Source organism: Orycteropus afer, unplaced genomic scaffold, assembly GCF_000298275.1.
Source record: "Orycteropus afer afer isolate SDZICR_OR568_19922 unplaced genomic scaffold, OryAfe1.0 scaffold00053, whole genome shotgun sequence".
Taxonomy (NCBI): domain Eukaryota; kingdom Metazoa; phylum Chordata; class Mammalia; order Tubulidentata; family Orycteropodidae; genus Orycteropus; species Orycteropus afer.
This window is the reverse complement of record NW_006921640.1, coordinates 1,266,881-1,282,254: the sequence shown is the minus strand read 5'-3', so window position 1 is coordinate 1,282,254 and position 15,374 is coordinate 1,266,881. Positions and strand designations below refer to the sequence as shown.

Below are 15,374 nucleotides of genomic sequence, written 5' to 3'. Positions count from 1 at the left end.
AAATTTTTTTTGTTTGGTCTTTCCCTCAACATTGTGACAACCATATGTTGTTGAGTATGTTAATAGTCTGTTCACTTTCCTTGGTATGTGGAATCCAATGTGTAAATATTCCATATTTTTATGTATTCATTCCACTATTGACAGACCTTGGATTATTTCCATTTCAGAGCTATTATAAATACACTGCTATAAGAAATGTATTACATATGCCTCCTGGTACATATTTGCCACTAGATTTAGACCTCTGAGATACTAAACCAACACCCCATGTGAAACAACATGAGGAAACTGAGACCCAGAAAGAGGAAATGGCTCACCCAAGGCTAACAGTGAGTAAACACTGGAGCCCAAGTGTCAGTGGCCCAATCATACAGCAGGCTTAGAATCCTCACAAGCTCTAAAATATGTCAAGTTGGCCTAACTTGGGTGACCTAGGGGAATTTTCCAAGCAGGGTAAAGGAAGTTTTTGCTGATCAGGGAGCTGCACATTGGGGCCTGCTACATCCTCATGACCAATGTTTAACTTGAGAGGAACTGGTGACCGTGACATTGGAAGAAGAAGAGACGAGAGGGTGGTTGATTGTGTGTTTGGTTCCCTGTGTTTGGGGGAATGAGAATGGGCCAAGATTTTGCCTAGTAGGAAGAGCCCACCAGGCTGTCTGTCCCTCAGCTTCCTTTACATTTCAACAACTTTATGGAGTGGGGATGCACCAGACCAGCAAAAACTGAGATAAAGAGACCTGCTTATAATATCCTGAGAAGCTCTGGGTAAATTGCTGTCTTACTTCCCCTCAAAAGGCCAGGGCCAGGTTGGGGAAGAGAGGGTACATTAGGAAGTTAGGGTGCTTTGTGTAGAATTTCCTGAAATGTACCAAGTGATATGCTAAATTTAAAATAACTACATATATTCTTATTAAGAGGAGTCCTAGTGGTGTAGTGGTTAAAAGCACTCAGCTGCTAACCTAAAAGTTGGCAGTTCGAACCCACCAGCCACTCCACGGGAGAAAGATGTGGCAGTCTACTAAAGATAACAGCCTTGGAAACCCTATCAGTCAGTTCTACTCCATCCTACAGGGTCTCTATGAGTCAGAAACAATTCAATGGTAATGAGTTTGGTTTAATGAATTTAGATATACTTTTGGAGACTGAGTCAATAATTATTCCATGTAAGCTTTAGCAGACTCCAAGGATTAAAGAAAGTTCATAAGGGTAAAACTTGATTTTTGGAAAAGCCTACCCATCAACTATATTTTTTTCTACATATTAGGATATTAACACTATTTTGTCTGAATGGCACAGCACCTCTGTCCAAGAAACAATTTCAGAATCACTGATGATGCCATAAAGGTTTTGTTGTTATTGTAGAAAATTCCAAACACACACAGAAGTAGAAAGAATAGTATAATGGAACTCCTTGGACCCAAAACCCAGCTTCAACAATTATCAACTCAGCCAAATTTTCTTTCATATATCCCTACCACCCTCTACCCTCTGCCATTATTTTGAAGCAAATCCCAGTCAACACATCATTTCACCTTGGAAATGACTTTTTAATCATTGCCTATTGCTAAAGCACTGTCTGAAGAAAAGGGATTCTCAGACCTCCATGTGGTGGAGGAAGGGCCTCTGTAAGGGTTGGCCTGTCTTGTTCTGTCCTTTCTCACCCCCAAGGAGCTAGCCTAAGCTGGTAATTAGCCAGATGGAGCCAAGGCTGTAGGGGTGTGCAAACATCATCACCCCTCGTGTGCACACACACACACATACACACCCCTACCTCAGAATTCCAAAACAAGACCTCTTAGTGTGAATCTTCAAGCCACAGCCAGTACATACAAACAGGGGCCAAGAAGCAATGAAGCAAAGCATTGGAGTGCTACCCTCAGAAGCAGAAGACGCAGGTTCAAGCCCTATGTGGCCTCCTCTCTTAGCCTCAGTTTATTAGTATCCATATGAGTCCATGGGTGGTATAAGCAGTTAACGCACTCATCTGCTAACCAAGAGGTTGAGGACTCTAATCTACCCAAAGGTACCTCAGAAGAAAGACATGGCAATCTACTTCTGAAAAATCGTCCAATGAAAACCCAGTTTCCAGGGCACAGTTCTATTCTGACACACATGGGGTCCTCATGAGTCAGACACAATGGCAACTACATATGAGTCCAAAGGCATATATGTGATCCTTCCCGTGTTAAGAATTCCTAATCTCTGAGAGCCAAGCCCTGAGTGCCCAATGCAGCCCAGATGGACCATGGACACATCTGGATCCAGGTTTTGTGAATCTGAAGGTTCTGGAGGCCCTCTTTAAGAACAATACTAAAGTGTGTGGCAGGGGAGGGGGTTGTCAAATATGAGGGATAAGATCTTAGAATATCCCAGGCAAGTGAAACTCACTGACACTGAGTGGATTCTGACTCATAGCGACCCCCACTGGGTTTCCAAAGTGGAAAATCTTTACTGAAGTAGATTGCCCAATCTTCCTTGTGTGGAGTGGCTGGAGGATTTGAACCTCCAACCTTCTGGTTAGCAGTCAAATGTCATAGGCACTATGCCACAAGAGCTAGTGTGAGACACTAAATTATAAGCTTAAGCAGCTTCACAGAAAATCTTACCGTGTGGAGGAGAGCCAGGTCTTCTTGGCATATTGCTGGGCACTTCACTCAGTTCGTAGCCTATGAAATGGGGGGGAAAGTCTTTTTCCTTACTACAGTGGTGTGGATGAATGAACTCACCACAGCCAAGCTCTTTTTTGTTCCTTGGAGGCTGGAGGGCACAGCTGCACCAACCTGGGGTTGGAGATGGGGGTGTGGGATGGAATAGTTTGCAGCCTCAGGGCTGGGGCCAGGAGTGTGGGTGGGCTGTGGCAGAGGCAAGATTCGCTGGCTGAGCGAACAGCCTCTCGGCATCCTCTTCTGCAAATAGGTGATGAGCAAGACTCATTGATTAAGAGAAACAGCAGAGGAGAAGAAGTTTGAACAGGGATAATTGTTCTGACAGAAGAAGAAAGATGCCCAAAGACAAACAGGACAAAATGGAGCGGCCACGCCCCAGAGAAAGAGATGTCCAAGCCTGACCCCTGGTGGGGAAATGTGGTATTGGTCGTTTCGTCCTCAAAGAGAGGACCCTGGAGCCCTCAGCGCAATCCCCAAACCTGCCACTAACTAGCAGCGTGACCTTCGACAAGCACCATTATCCTTCCAGGCCTCAGCTTTCTCATGTCTCAGATTAGAGTTTGGAGCGGACCCATGGTGCCCAGATTGCTGCTCAGAAGTGTTTTATAAAAACATCCAGTGAATGGAAAGAAGTGTATCAACATGAAACTTTTTCTTCCTAATTCTCAACCCTTGCCTTCTGCTACCACTTTTCTCCAGGCAAACATCAGCATAGATGACAAAATAAATTGACAAGCAGCAAATGACTATGAACAGACACAATGGGAAACAGTTTATTATGCTTGCTTCCAGGACACAGGTGCTTGAGGTTATGATTTGCTACTGTATGTGAGATCACTGTATAGACAAAAATAAAGCAAGCAAGCAAGCCCCTAGGCGCTACAATGACCCTACATTTCTGGCACAGGGGCCAGAGTGACCAGGTGCTCGAGCGGGGAGGAGGAATGTGATTGCTAAGAGACTGTCCCACCTGCTCCAGAGTTGTATGATTCCATATGTGAGTTTTGGAGGCAACGTCAAGGACAGAATCAGGTGGAGCTGAGAGAGAAGACTTCTGGGAGGGCTGAGATCAGATGGGGAAACTTACAACAGTAGTGGCCAAAATGGAGAGTAGAATTTGAGGACATTTTTTCAATGAATTAAAACACAGCTCAAATCGTAATCCTAGTAGCTTGTCTTTATGCTTTACTTTTCTCATGGGTGTGTTTTATTAACCCTCTAGGTGCCTTTTCCCTGTCTGTGAAGGATATAACCACCCAGGGTGAGGTGATCAAACACTATAAGATCCGCACGCTGGATGAAGGAGGCTATTACATCTCTCCCAGGATCACCTTTCCCTCACTCCAAGCCCTGGTGCAGCACTATTCTAGTAAGAGTGGGCATCCCAAGTCGAGGGGCTGGGGCAGAGATTGTGCCAGGGGAGCCCTCAAATCTGTCTTTCACTATGTGAATCATTTGTACCACAGAAGAGGGGGTTATCCTAGAGCTAGACCTAAGAGATTTTCCAGCTCTCAGAGTAATGATTCAACATTGGTAGCCCTAATCTCCTCTACCAGGTCAACATGTGACCAAGTAGAGTGACAAGTATTTGAAATCTAAATGTCCTTAGAGAGAGCTAGCACACACTGCTTTATCAAGAGCTAATGAGTATGGGGGGGGGTGCAGCTGATCGTTAAGACACCTAGAAAGGTGTGAATCTTTGGTTGCTCTGGTAACCTCCAGCCCCATCTTTCTTCCCTAATGCAGAGAAAGGAGATGGTTTGTGCCAAAGACTGACCCTGCCCTGTGTGAACCTGGATCCTCAAAACCCCTGGGCCCAGGATGAATGGGAAATTCCCCGGCAGTCTCTCAAATTGGTCAGGAAACTCGGGTCTGGGCAGTTTGGTGAAGTCTGGATGGGTGAGTATCAGCATGCCAGGAGCCTCTCTCCCTGCCCTACATCCTGAAATACAGAAGGGGCCACTGAAGACAAAAGTCCCAGTATTTGCACAGTGCATCATATCTCCCCCATAAAGATTTGTGAGGGAGAAAGGACAGAAATTCAGATATCCATTTTACTGACAAAGTCATTGAAGTGACTTCTCCATGGTTGCTATAGTGTATCAGAGTGATGGAGTAGGAATAGAATCCAGTTCTCTCGGCCCCTAATTCAGTTCTCTCCTTTATTCTTTTCTGCCCCATGCTAGCTTTCCCATTGACTTGTGTGTGAACTTAAATGTATTGCCAACTTTTCCCAACTTTGACTCATGTATACGTAAATAGTATGTTATACATGGAAGAACAGTGAACCAGGAGTTCCAAGAGTCTGATCAAGGCCATCCACTGGCCAATTAGCGACTTTGGCTGAGTCATTTAATTTCTAGGTCCCCATGTTTTTGTATTTAAATTGCATGTGATGACTGTCCCCTGCTTGTCATTGGCACTATCAGAATACAAAATATCCTGCTTTACCTTATTCTTAGAATGGTCCATGTCTCTGGGGATTGATTTCATGGTAGAATCTGGTTGCCTCGCCATACCCTCATGCATCACAATGCTGAGCCTGAGATGCCACTATCAGGCACTCCACTGTATCTAGAGTGTTGGGTCCCTGTTACAATGCAGCTCCCCTAAGAGGGGAAAGTTGGAGTGGTTATTCATCTTCTAAGCCTAACTGAGGTGGGGAGGGTGTGCATAGGGTCAGATGGTAGTGCAGAGATATCAAGTAGTTTAAGGAGTGGACAGGGATGACACAAAGGCATGTTGTTGTTAGGTGCCACTGAGTCAGTTCCAACTCACAGAAACCATATGTATACCACTCCTGAACCATCCTCTCGATTCTTCCTGTTTGAGCTCATTGTTGCAGCCACTGTGTCAGTCCATCTTGTTGAGGGTCTTCCTCTTTTTCACAGACCCTCTACTTTACCAAGGAAGCTCTGGTGGTGTAGTGCCTAAGGCATTTGACTGCTAACCAGAAGGCTGGCGATTCAAACCCACCAGCCACTCCTCGGAGGGAAGGTTGGGCAATCTACTTCTGTAGCAATACTGCCTCAGAAACCCACGGAAGGGTCGCTATACGTCGGGATAGACTCGACAGCAGTGAGTTTGGTTTGGTTTTCTACTTTACCAAGCATGATGTCCTTCTCCAAGGACTGGTCTCTGTTGATAACATGTCCAAAATACAAGAGGCAAAATCTCACCATCTTCACATCCAAGGAGCATTCTGGCTGTACTTCTTCCAAGACAGATTTGTTCATTCTTCTGGCAGTCCATGGTATATTAATATTTTTCACCAACACCACAATTCAAATGCATGGAATCTTCTTCATCCTTCCTTATTCATTGTCCAGCTTTCACATGCATACAAAACTATTGAAAATACCTTGGTTTGGGTCAGGCATTTGCTAGTCTTCAAAGTGACAGCTTTGCTCTTTAACACTTTAAAGATGTCTGTTGCAGCAGATTTGCCCAGAGCAATACGTCATTTGATTTCTTAATTGCTGCCTCCATGGCCTTTGAGTGCGGGTCCAAGTAAAATGAAGTCCTTGACAACTTCAATTTTTTTCTCTATTTATCATGATGTTGCTTATTGGTCTAGTTGTGAAGATTTTTGTTTTCTTTACATTGAAGTGTAATCCATACTGAAGACTGTAGTCTGTGATCATCATCAGTAAGTGCTTCAAGTCTTCTCCACTTTTCAGCAAGCAAGATTGTGTCATCTGCACCTCACAGGTTGTTAATGAGTCTTGTTCCAATGCTAATGCTGCGTTCTTCTTCAGATAGTCCAGATTCTCAGATTATTTGCTCAGCATACAGATTGAATGAGTATGGTGAAAAGATACAACCCTGACACACACGTTCCCTGATTTATGCCATGGAGTATTCTCTTGCTCTGTTCAAACAACTGTCTCTAGGTCTATGTACAGGTTCGACATAAGTACAATTAAATGTTCTGGAATTCCCAATCTTTGAAATGTTATCCATAATTTGTTATGTTTCACACAGTTCTGATATCTTTGCATAGTCAATAAAACACAGGTAAACATCTTTCTGGCAGTCTTTGCTTTCAGCCAATATCCATCTGACATCAGCAATGATAACCCTCATTCCATGTCCTCTTCTGAATCCATCTTGAACTTCTGACAGTTCCCTGTCAATATACTGCTGCAACAATATTTGAATTTTCTTCACCAAAATTTTACTTGTGTGTGATGTTAATGATACTGTTTGATAATTTCTACACTGTGTTGGATCACCTTCCTTTGGAATGGACACAAATATGGATCTCTTATACTTGGTTGGCCAGGTAGTTGTCTTCCAAATTCTTGGTGTAGACACATAGACAAGTGAGCACTTCAGCATTTCATCCCTTTGTTGAAACATCTGAATTGGTACTCCATCAATTCCTGGAGTCTTGTTTTCACCAATGCATTCAGTGCAGCTTGGACTTCTTCCTTCAATACCAGTTCTTCAACCGGTTCTTGATCATAAGCTATCTCTTGAAATAGTCAAATAATGACACATTCTTTTTGGTACAGTGATTCTGTGTACTCTTTCATCTTCTTCTGATGCTTTCTGCATTGTTCAATATTTTGTCCAGAGAATCCTTCAGTACTGCACTCAAAGCTTGTATTTTTTTTCTGTCTCAGTTTTTTCAGCTTGAGAAATGCTGAGCATTTTCTTCTCTTTTGGTTTTCTAACTCCTGATCTTTGCACATTTCATTATAATCCTTTACTTTATCTTCACAAGCCACTCTTTGAAATCTCCTTTTCCACTCTTTTACTTCATCATTTCTTCCACTCGTTTTATCTACTCTGCTCAAGAGCAAGTTTCAGAATCTCTTCTGACAATTATTTTGGTGTTTTCTGTCTTTCCTGCTTTTTTTTTTTCAATGATCTTTTGTTTTCCTCATGTATAATGTCCTTGATATCATACCACAACTCACTCATATTCAGTCATTAGTGTTCAATGTGTCAAATCTGTTCTTCAGTTGGTCTCTAAATTCAGGTGGGATATACTCAAGGTCATACTTTGGCTCTTGTGGGCTTGTTTTAATTTTCTTCAACTTCAATTGCAACTTGCATATGAGCAACTGATGGTCTGTTCCACAGTTGGCCCCTAGCCTTGTTCTGACTGATGATATTGAGCTTCTCCATCATCTCTTCCCAAAGAAGTAGTTGATTTGATTCCTGTGTATTTCATCCATCAAGGTCCACATGTATTGTCACCATTATGTTGAAAAAAAAAGATACTTGCAACTAATAAGTCAATGCTTTTGCAAAATTCTATCATGCAATTTCCAGTGTTGTTTTTATCACCAAGGCTTAGCTTCCAACTACTGATTCTTCTTTGTTTCCAATTTTTACAGTTCAATTATCAGTAGTTAATTATCAGTGCATCTTGATTGCCTGTTTGATCAATTCAGACTGCAGAAGTTGGTAATAATTTTCGACTTTATGATCTTTGGCATTAATGGTTGGTATGTAAATTTGAATAATAGTCATATTAACTAGTCTTCCTTACAGGCATATGTTGTAGCTCAAGATAGATCTTGAATTTTTTTTTTTTTTTTTTTTTTATTAATGTCATGCCATTCCTCTTCAATTTGTCATTCCTAGCATAGCATACCATATAATTGTCCTATTCAAAATACTAGCCTATTTCAGCTCACTAATACCCAGGATAGGAGCTCTGGTAGTGTAGTGCCTAAGGCACTTACCTGCTAACCATAATCCTGGTGGTTCAAAGCCACCAGCCACTCCTCAGAAGAAAGGTTGGGCAATCTACTTCCGTATGATACTGCCTTAGAAACCCGAGGAGGGGTTGCTATGAGTCGGGTCTGACTCAACAGCACATAACAACAACAACAACACCTAGGATATTGATCTTTATGTGTTCTATTTCATTTTAGATGACTTCTACTTTTCTTAGATTCATTCTTTATGTATTCTACATTCTGATCATTACTGATTGTTTCTTGTCATTTTGAGTCTTGCCACATCAGCAAATGAAGGTCAGAGAAGGTTTATTCCATCCACATCGTTAAGGTTGATTCTACTTTGAGGAGACAGCTCTTCCCTATTTGTATTTTGAATGCCTTCCAAACTGAGGAGCTGATTCTCCAGTGCTATGTCAGACCATGTTCTGCTGCTATGCATAAGGTTGTCACTGGCAATTTTTTTTTTTTAGAAGTAGATCACCAAATCCTTCTTCCTAGTCTGCCTTAGTCTGGAAGCTCCACTGAAAGCTGTCCACCATGGGTGACCCTGCTGGTATTTGAAATACTGATGGCAAAGCTTCCAGTATCACAGCAACATGCAAGCCACCACAGAAAAACAAACTTACAGACAAATGGTGGACTAGGCATAGAAAAGAGTTAATGAGACCCCAATCCACCTCTGGCTCCTTCGTAATGTAATGCTTTATTCCATAATTAAACTATTATATCATAGAAAAGACTCATTATGTAGGGGAGAGTCATAGGGGTAAGAGGCAGGCTACATGAGGGACTAAAGGATATAGCCCAGGCCCTGGATATGGGAGCAAAGTTAGGGATTTATTGCCCCTGCCCAACCTCTACCAAAGAAATAGGCCTGATCTGAGGCTCACTGCCCCATGAACAAACACTTGGTCATACCATGGACTTCAGAAGCCATCTAGCCCAACTTCTCTTTTCATACATGTTGTAAACCCCATGAACAAACACTTGGTCATACCATGGACTTCAGAAGCCATCTAGCCCAACTTCTCTTTTCATACATGTTGTAAAATATCCACACAGTTGAAAAGGGTCCCGTGGCTACTAAGTGGTAGAGTTGGGACTAAAACCCCATCTCCAGATGCCCAGCCTACTGATCTTATAACTTTGTGGTGCTCTATCCTCCCCAGTAGGTATGAAACAGGGCTGGACCCAGAAAATGCAGGGTAAGTCCCTCAACTTCCTGGGCACCAATATAGCAAGTGAGCCTGAAATAGCTTCGGCATAAGTATTAGCCTGGCCACTATCCCTACCCTCAGAATCTGCACATTCAACCCAGGACTGCTTCTACGGTGGACCTCTTTGGCTACAGTCTCCCCACCTATAGACACCTGGAGACTCATGTAGATTTTGGTTTCAGGGATTGCCTCCAAGCAACCTGTCAGTCTTCTTAATGACTTCTTAATTCTCTCTTCTCTCCTGAGCTCAGGTTATTACAAAAACAATGTGAAGGTGGCCATCAAGACCTTGAAGGAGGGAAGCATGTCTCCAGAAGCCTTCCTGGGAGAGGCCAACATGATGAAAACCCTCCAACATGAGAGACTGGTCCGTCTCTATGCTGTAGTCACCAAGGAGCCCATCTATATCGTGACTGAATACATGGCCAGAGGTGATGTACTCTGCTTGGCTTCATTCCTTCCCTGAAGTTGGGTGGCGTGAGGAGAGGTCCAAGTTCCAGGGGGATAGAAGTCTGAGGCTGATCCTGCTGCCTTCACTTTTGCTGGTCAGAGGTTCTCCATGGGGATTGCTGAGCCATGGGTGGATCTAGGGAGTTGCAAGTGTGTGGGAGTGGGGAGGGAAACAGATGGGTAAATCATAGAGCTTCTCAGCTTCTCAGTTCAGGAACAGTTCAATCAACATTTTTGGAGTGACTTTTCTATACCCAGCCCCATTTCATGCCTACTGGGGAGGATTAAAAAAAAAAGAAAGAAAGACCAAACTCACTGCCATCCAGTTGATTCCAACTCATAGCAACTCCCTGTGGGTTTCTGAGGCAGTAACTCTTTACAAAAGTAGATTGCCCAGTCTTTCTTCCATGGAGTGGCCAGTGGGTTTGAACCGCCAACCTTCTGGTTAGCAGTCACATGCCTTAAGTACTGCACCACCAGGGATAGAGCACCACAAAGTCACAAGATCTGTAGACTGGGCATCTGAAGATGGGGTTCTAGTCCCAGCTCTACCACTTACTAGCTGTGGGACCCTTTACAATAGTGTGAACATTTTACAACATGTATGAAAAGAGAAGTTGGGCTAGATGGCCTCTGAAGTCCATGGTATGCCCAAGTGCTCATGGGGCAGTGAGCCTCTGATTAGGTCTATGTATTTGGTGGAGGATGGGCAGGGGATGGGGTGGGGGAATAAACCCCTAACTACAGTCTCAGACTTTGACCTCCTCACCTCTCTTATAGCCCTAACTCTACACTGCTTCTTTACAGCCATAGCTATACATTTCCCTTAAATTTTCTAGAAAGAGGGCCACACAAGGAGACTATGCTAGGGGTCATAATGGCCTCCTTGATCACCTCTTAGTAGCATTTCAGGTGAACTTCCTTCTCAGATCTTTAATGCCATGGAGGAGCTACATTTATACCTTGTACCAACCTCTCCCCTCCCCACTCCACACACACACCAAGCGATAGTTCTTTCCATTCTGGTGTTTTCTTGCTAAGAGAAACACCTCTGCCAACAAAAGATCAAGGCAACAAGAAAGATACCAACATGGGAAAGTTGTGTCAGGAAATAGCACCAAACTTAGGATCAGTGCAGCAGGTTCTACTTACAGTTCCCCTAGCTGTATCACCTGAGATAGGTCCCTTAACCTGGCTGAGACCTAATTTCCTCTGGACAGCTGGGGAGCATATTAGCTGCCTCCTGGGGTGCTATGAGGATTGCAACTGGAACTTCTATAAAGTATAAGGCACTCTGCATCTGTAGATGGGTTCCTTCTCAGTGTACCAAGTGGCTACCTACTTCCTAGAGAGAATGGCACAGCAGGAATGGGTCATTTTGCAGAATTAGAGTTGCAATGTCTCTTTTCCTAGGATGCCTTCTGGATTTTCTGAAGACTGATGAAGGTAGCAGCTTGTCCCTCCCAAGACTGATTGACATGTCAGCCCAGGTTTGTCAGCTACCAAGTGCAGACAGAACCAGAGAGCACTGGGCTCATGCTGGCCTGAACCTGCAGGCCCTTTTCTCCATGTTCAGTGGCTTAACAAATTAATCAGCTACTCATCAGTTGTATCATATTTAGTTTGGGCTGTGAAGGACAAAAAATCCAAATAAATAATGGTTTAAATATATAAACATCCAGAGGTGGGCACTCCAGGACAGGTAAGTGTCTCTGACTCAGTAAGCTACCAGGGTCCCAGGTTTCTTCCGCCCTGCTAAATATCTCGGTATATGCTATTTTATTTTCCATTATGGCTGCTAAAACTTTACAATCATAGCCTCTTAGCAGCTGACAGGAAATGTTAAGTGGAAAGAAAGCTCATCTTCTAATGTTTAGGACACATCCCTGAAATTACCCACTATACTTACTCTTACATCCCACTGGCCACTGTGTCACATTGCCATACCTAGGTAGCTGCAAGGGAGCCTGGGAAATTTAGTCTTCATTCTGGGCAGCCATAACATGATGAGGTATCAAGGAAGAAAGCGAGAATGAATATTGTGAGACATCCAATCTTCTTTGCCACAGAAAGTTAGCGAGACTCTGTTTACCATAGGAGGCAAGTGTGTTTTGTTATGACTTCATCTTATTCTTACATGGTGTCCACAAATGCCTTCTGCATGAGATGATCCTGAAAATATTGATCCTGTCCCAGGAATCTTAAGTCCTGCTGCAGCCTTGGGACTCGGCTCCCAGCTGATGGGCTGCCATAAGCCATACACAAGTGCTAGGGACATTGTTTTCTCTCTTGGCACTAAATAATCCTCCTCTTCTAACATCAGGGAATTGCAAGCACCAGACCTTCTTCTGTGCTCATGGACTGGTCCTTTGTGTGTTCCTTGGATTCACATGCAGAACTTTCCAGACTTTGTGAGTGAAGTTCAGAATGGAGAGGAGGGAACGTTCCTCCCCAGGGATTTTAGCTGAGGGTTCTAACTGGCAAGAAAACACATCTGGTGACCCTGATATATGTGTCTGTTAAAACTGGGACTCTCAGCAGAAAAGCTTTGGTCTGTGGTCAGCCTAAGAAATGCATAAACATACACCCACACACATCCGGCTATGGAGAGGAAACTAGCCACCCCACACCCCCACCACCTCCTCCTCACCTCATTTGGCTTTATCTGCTATTAGCATCAATGCAGGAATTTATGTCACCACCCTTTTTTCCACTGAGGTGAGCAGGCAGAAGGGGTGAGGTTTGGTTGAGCAAGCTGGTAAAATGGTTTTGAAAAAATTAACACTAGTTACTTCTTTCAAACCACATGACAGTGATAATGCTGTCTTCTTCTTTTTCCTTTCTTTTCCTTCTGCTACTCCCATCTATCTCTTATTCAATCCCCATTACAGCCCCTGGGCAATCTTGGGGCACTAGGGGCAGAAGGTATCAAAACTCATCTGAGTTTAGTAACTAGATGTGGTCAAAAGTCTGGGTGTTAGAAACCAGAAAGTCAGCTCCCAAGTGAACAGCTTGGAAACCATATTTTGATCATGCTAATGCACACCTCCCACCAACCAGGACCAGTTGCTGTGACACCATGTGTGTCACAGTACAGCTATACTCCACATGGTTTTCAGGGACTGATTCTTCAGTAGACTGCCAGTCCTTTCTTCTGAGGCATCTCTGGGTGGACTTGAACCTCCAACCTTTTGATTGGCAGCTGAGCAATTTAGTCATTTGCACCACCTAGGGACTCTCCTCTCCCTAAACATGTATGCTAACTCAAAGTTCTTCTAGACTCTCCTTTTCCTACTCTACAGCATGAAATGCAAAACCTCCCAAGGCCCTTTTTCCAAGGGCACCCTGGCTGCCCCAGGAGACCCCTCTTACCACACCCCTACGTGTCCTACTTTGCAGTCCCATGGCATCATTCCATATTCCCTGATGCTCTGTGCATTGTCATTCCCTGAGCCTCTGCCTAGGCTGTCCCCTCTGCCCAAAATGCCTTGACCCTTCTCCATCTGGGAAAATTCTAATCAGCACATGATCCAAGTCAATTATCATTTCTGTTAAGTTTTCCCTGGACAGGAAACATGTAGAGAACACTTAGCTCATGTGTTCTCATTAGCCTTGTGTATATTAGTTTCTTCTCCTTGAAAGCAGATCTGTGTCCTTACTCAGTTTTTTTTTAATTTCTAGCAGTGTTCAATAAATATTTGTTAATGGAATGAGTACTATTAAATGCTGTCTAGTTATAAAAAGATTTGGTATAGAGTTTTATATTTCCCATAGCACCTTACTAATAAATCTATATTGATTACATAATTTAATGAAGCAATAAATGAATGAAGTAACAAGTTAATGAATGATTAATGAGTAAAACAATGCAAATGGGTACATAAGGAAAAGTGAGATCAATTCCAATGCAAGCTTCTTGAAGGTCCATAGAGGTAAATTGATACTCTATTCTTTGCCTCAGTTCCTTCATCCATCAACTGGGAATGCAATGAGTACAGTCTTACTTAGTCTCCTTGGCTAAAAAGCATATAAGCAGTACTTCTTGGCCCAGTGCTGGTGAGCCATGGGACAGAGGCAGGTCTCCTCTTCCTTGACTTCATTCAGACTCTGCTCACACTCAACTGAGTGCCTGTTATTGGCAGTTACTGGGCTACTTTGCCACATGTCATCTCATCCAATGCCCATCTCAACTCCATGCTCTGGAGACCACTTTCCTCATGTTCTACATCAAGACACTGATTCCTCAGGGAGGTCAAACAATGCCCTTGAGGTCAAAGATTCAAATCCCGGCTCCAAGTACAGTGTTTCCAACTTTCCAAAGAGATGAAACTTTTCTTTTCTCTCCTGCCTTCCTTGTTCCATCCTGCCCCCTTTTTTTCTTCTCCCTCCCAGAGACCTTCCTTTTCTCCTGCCTTCACAGTGCTACCTTACTCCCTTGTAGACACTTGAAGAGCAGCTTCCTGGAAGAAGAGAAGTGTGGTGAGGGACTATGTAAAACCTCTATCTCTCTAATGACAAGGGGCTGGGTTCCTGCCATGCTGGCCTTCTAGGAGACTTCTAGGGGTTTATTTGGTAGATGAGCAACTGAAGCCATATTTGTACTACACCAAAGAATGCACTCCTTCTCCAGCAGCTGCATCACCTTCCCCAGTACACACACATGCACACACTCACCTGAATCTTCCTCTTCCACCTCTTTGAGAGGGAGGAGGCTTGTTCTATAGTCAGGCTGGTGGATATGGATGAGGGCAGGGCAGGCCATCCCTCTCACCCCATAGGTATTGTGCAGGGGGTGATGGGAAGGCACAACCCTTGAATGGAGAATACCACACTGTTCTTCACTGTGTGACCTGTTTCCTCAGATTGCAGAAGGAATGGCATACATTGAGCAAAAGAATTCAATCCACCGTGACTTGAGGGCAGCCAACATCCTGGTGTCCGAGACCCTGTGCTGTAAAATCGCCGACTTCGGTTTGGCCCGGATCATTGACAATGAATATACTGCTCAAGAAGGTGAGCAAAGCCCCGAACACAAGGAACATATTGAGACTTCCCTCCACTGACTCTTCAAAGCTCCCACTGGCTTTTCCTTGACACTATGTAAAGACATCTGAGAGCTATGTGGTCTCTACAATTCAGACCTTATTCCAACCTAGATCAGCATTTCTCTAAATGTGTTCTACAGAAACCTAGTTTCTCAAGATGTCCCACTGAGGAACAGCTCTGTAATGAAGTAGGCTGCAAGACATTGCATACTTCATTCTCTCTTGGAGACTGGAGATTTCCAATGCATTGTTGTTGTTGTCGTTAAGTGCCGTCGAGTCGTTTCCGACTCATAG

General features: G+C 43.6%; 1 protein-coding gene across 1 annotated transcript in view; it reads left to right on the top strand.

Annotated features, from left to right (window-relative positions):
- BLK (BLK proto-oncogene, Src family tyrosine kinase) overlaps nt 1-15,374 on the top strand; it is a 28,249-nt gene that overhangs the window by 9,272 nt on the left and 3,603 nt on the right. The window contains exons 6-10 of the mRNA XM_007938709.1: nt 3,892-4,038; nt 4,416-4,568; nt 9,837-10,016; nt 11,449-11,525; nt 14,898-15,048. Of these exons, the coding sequence (XP_007936900.1) occupies nt 3,892-4,038; nt 4,416-4,568; nt 9,837-10,016; nt 11,449-11,525; nt 14,898-15,048 (708 nt within the window). The remainder of the gene's footprint in view (nt 1-3,891; nt 4,039-4,415; nt 4,569-9,836; nt 10,017-11,448; nt 11,526-14,897; nt 15,049-15,374) is intronic.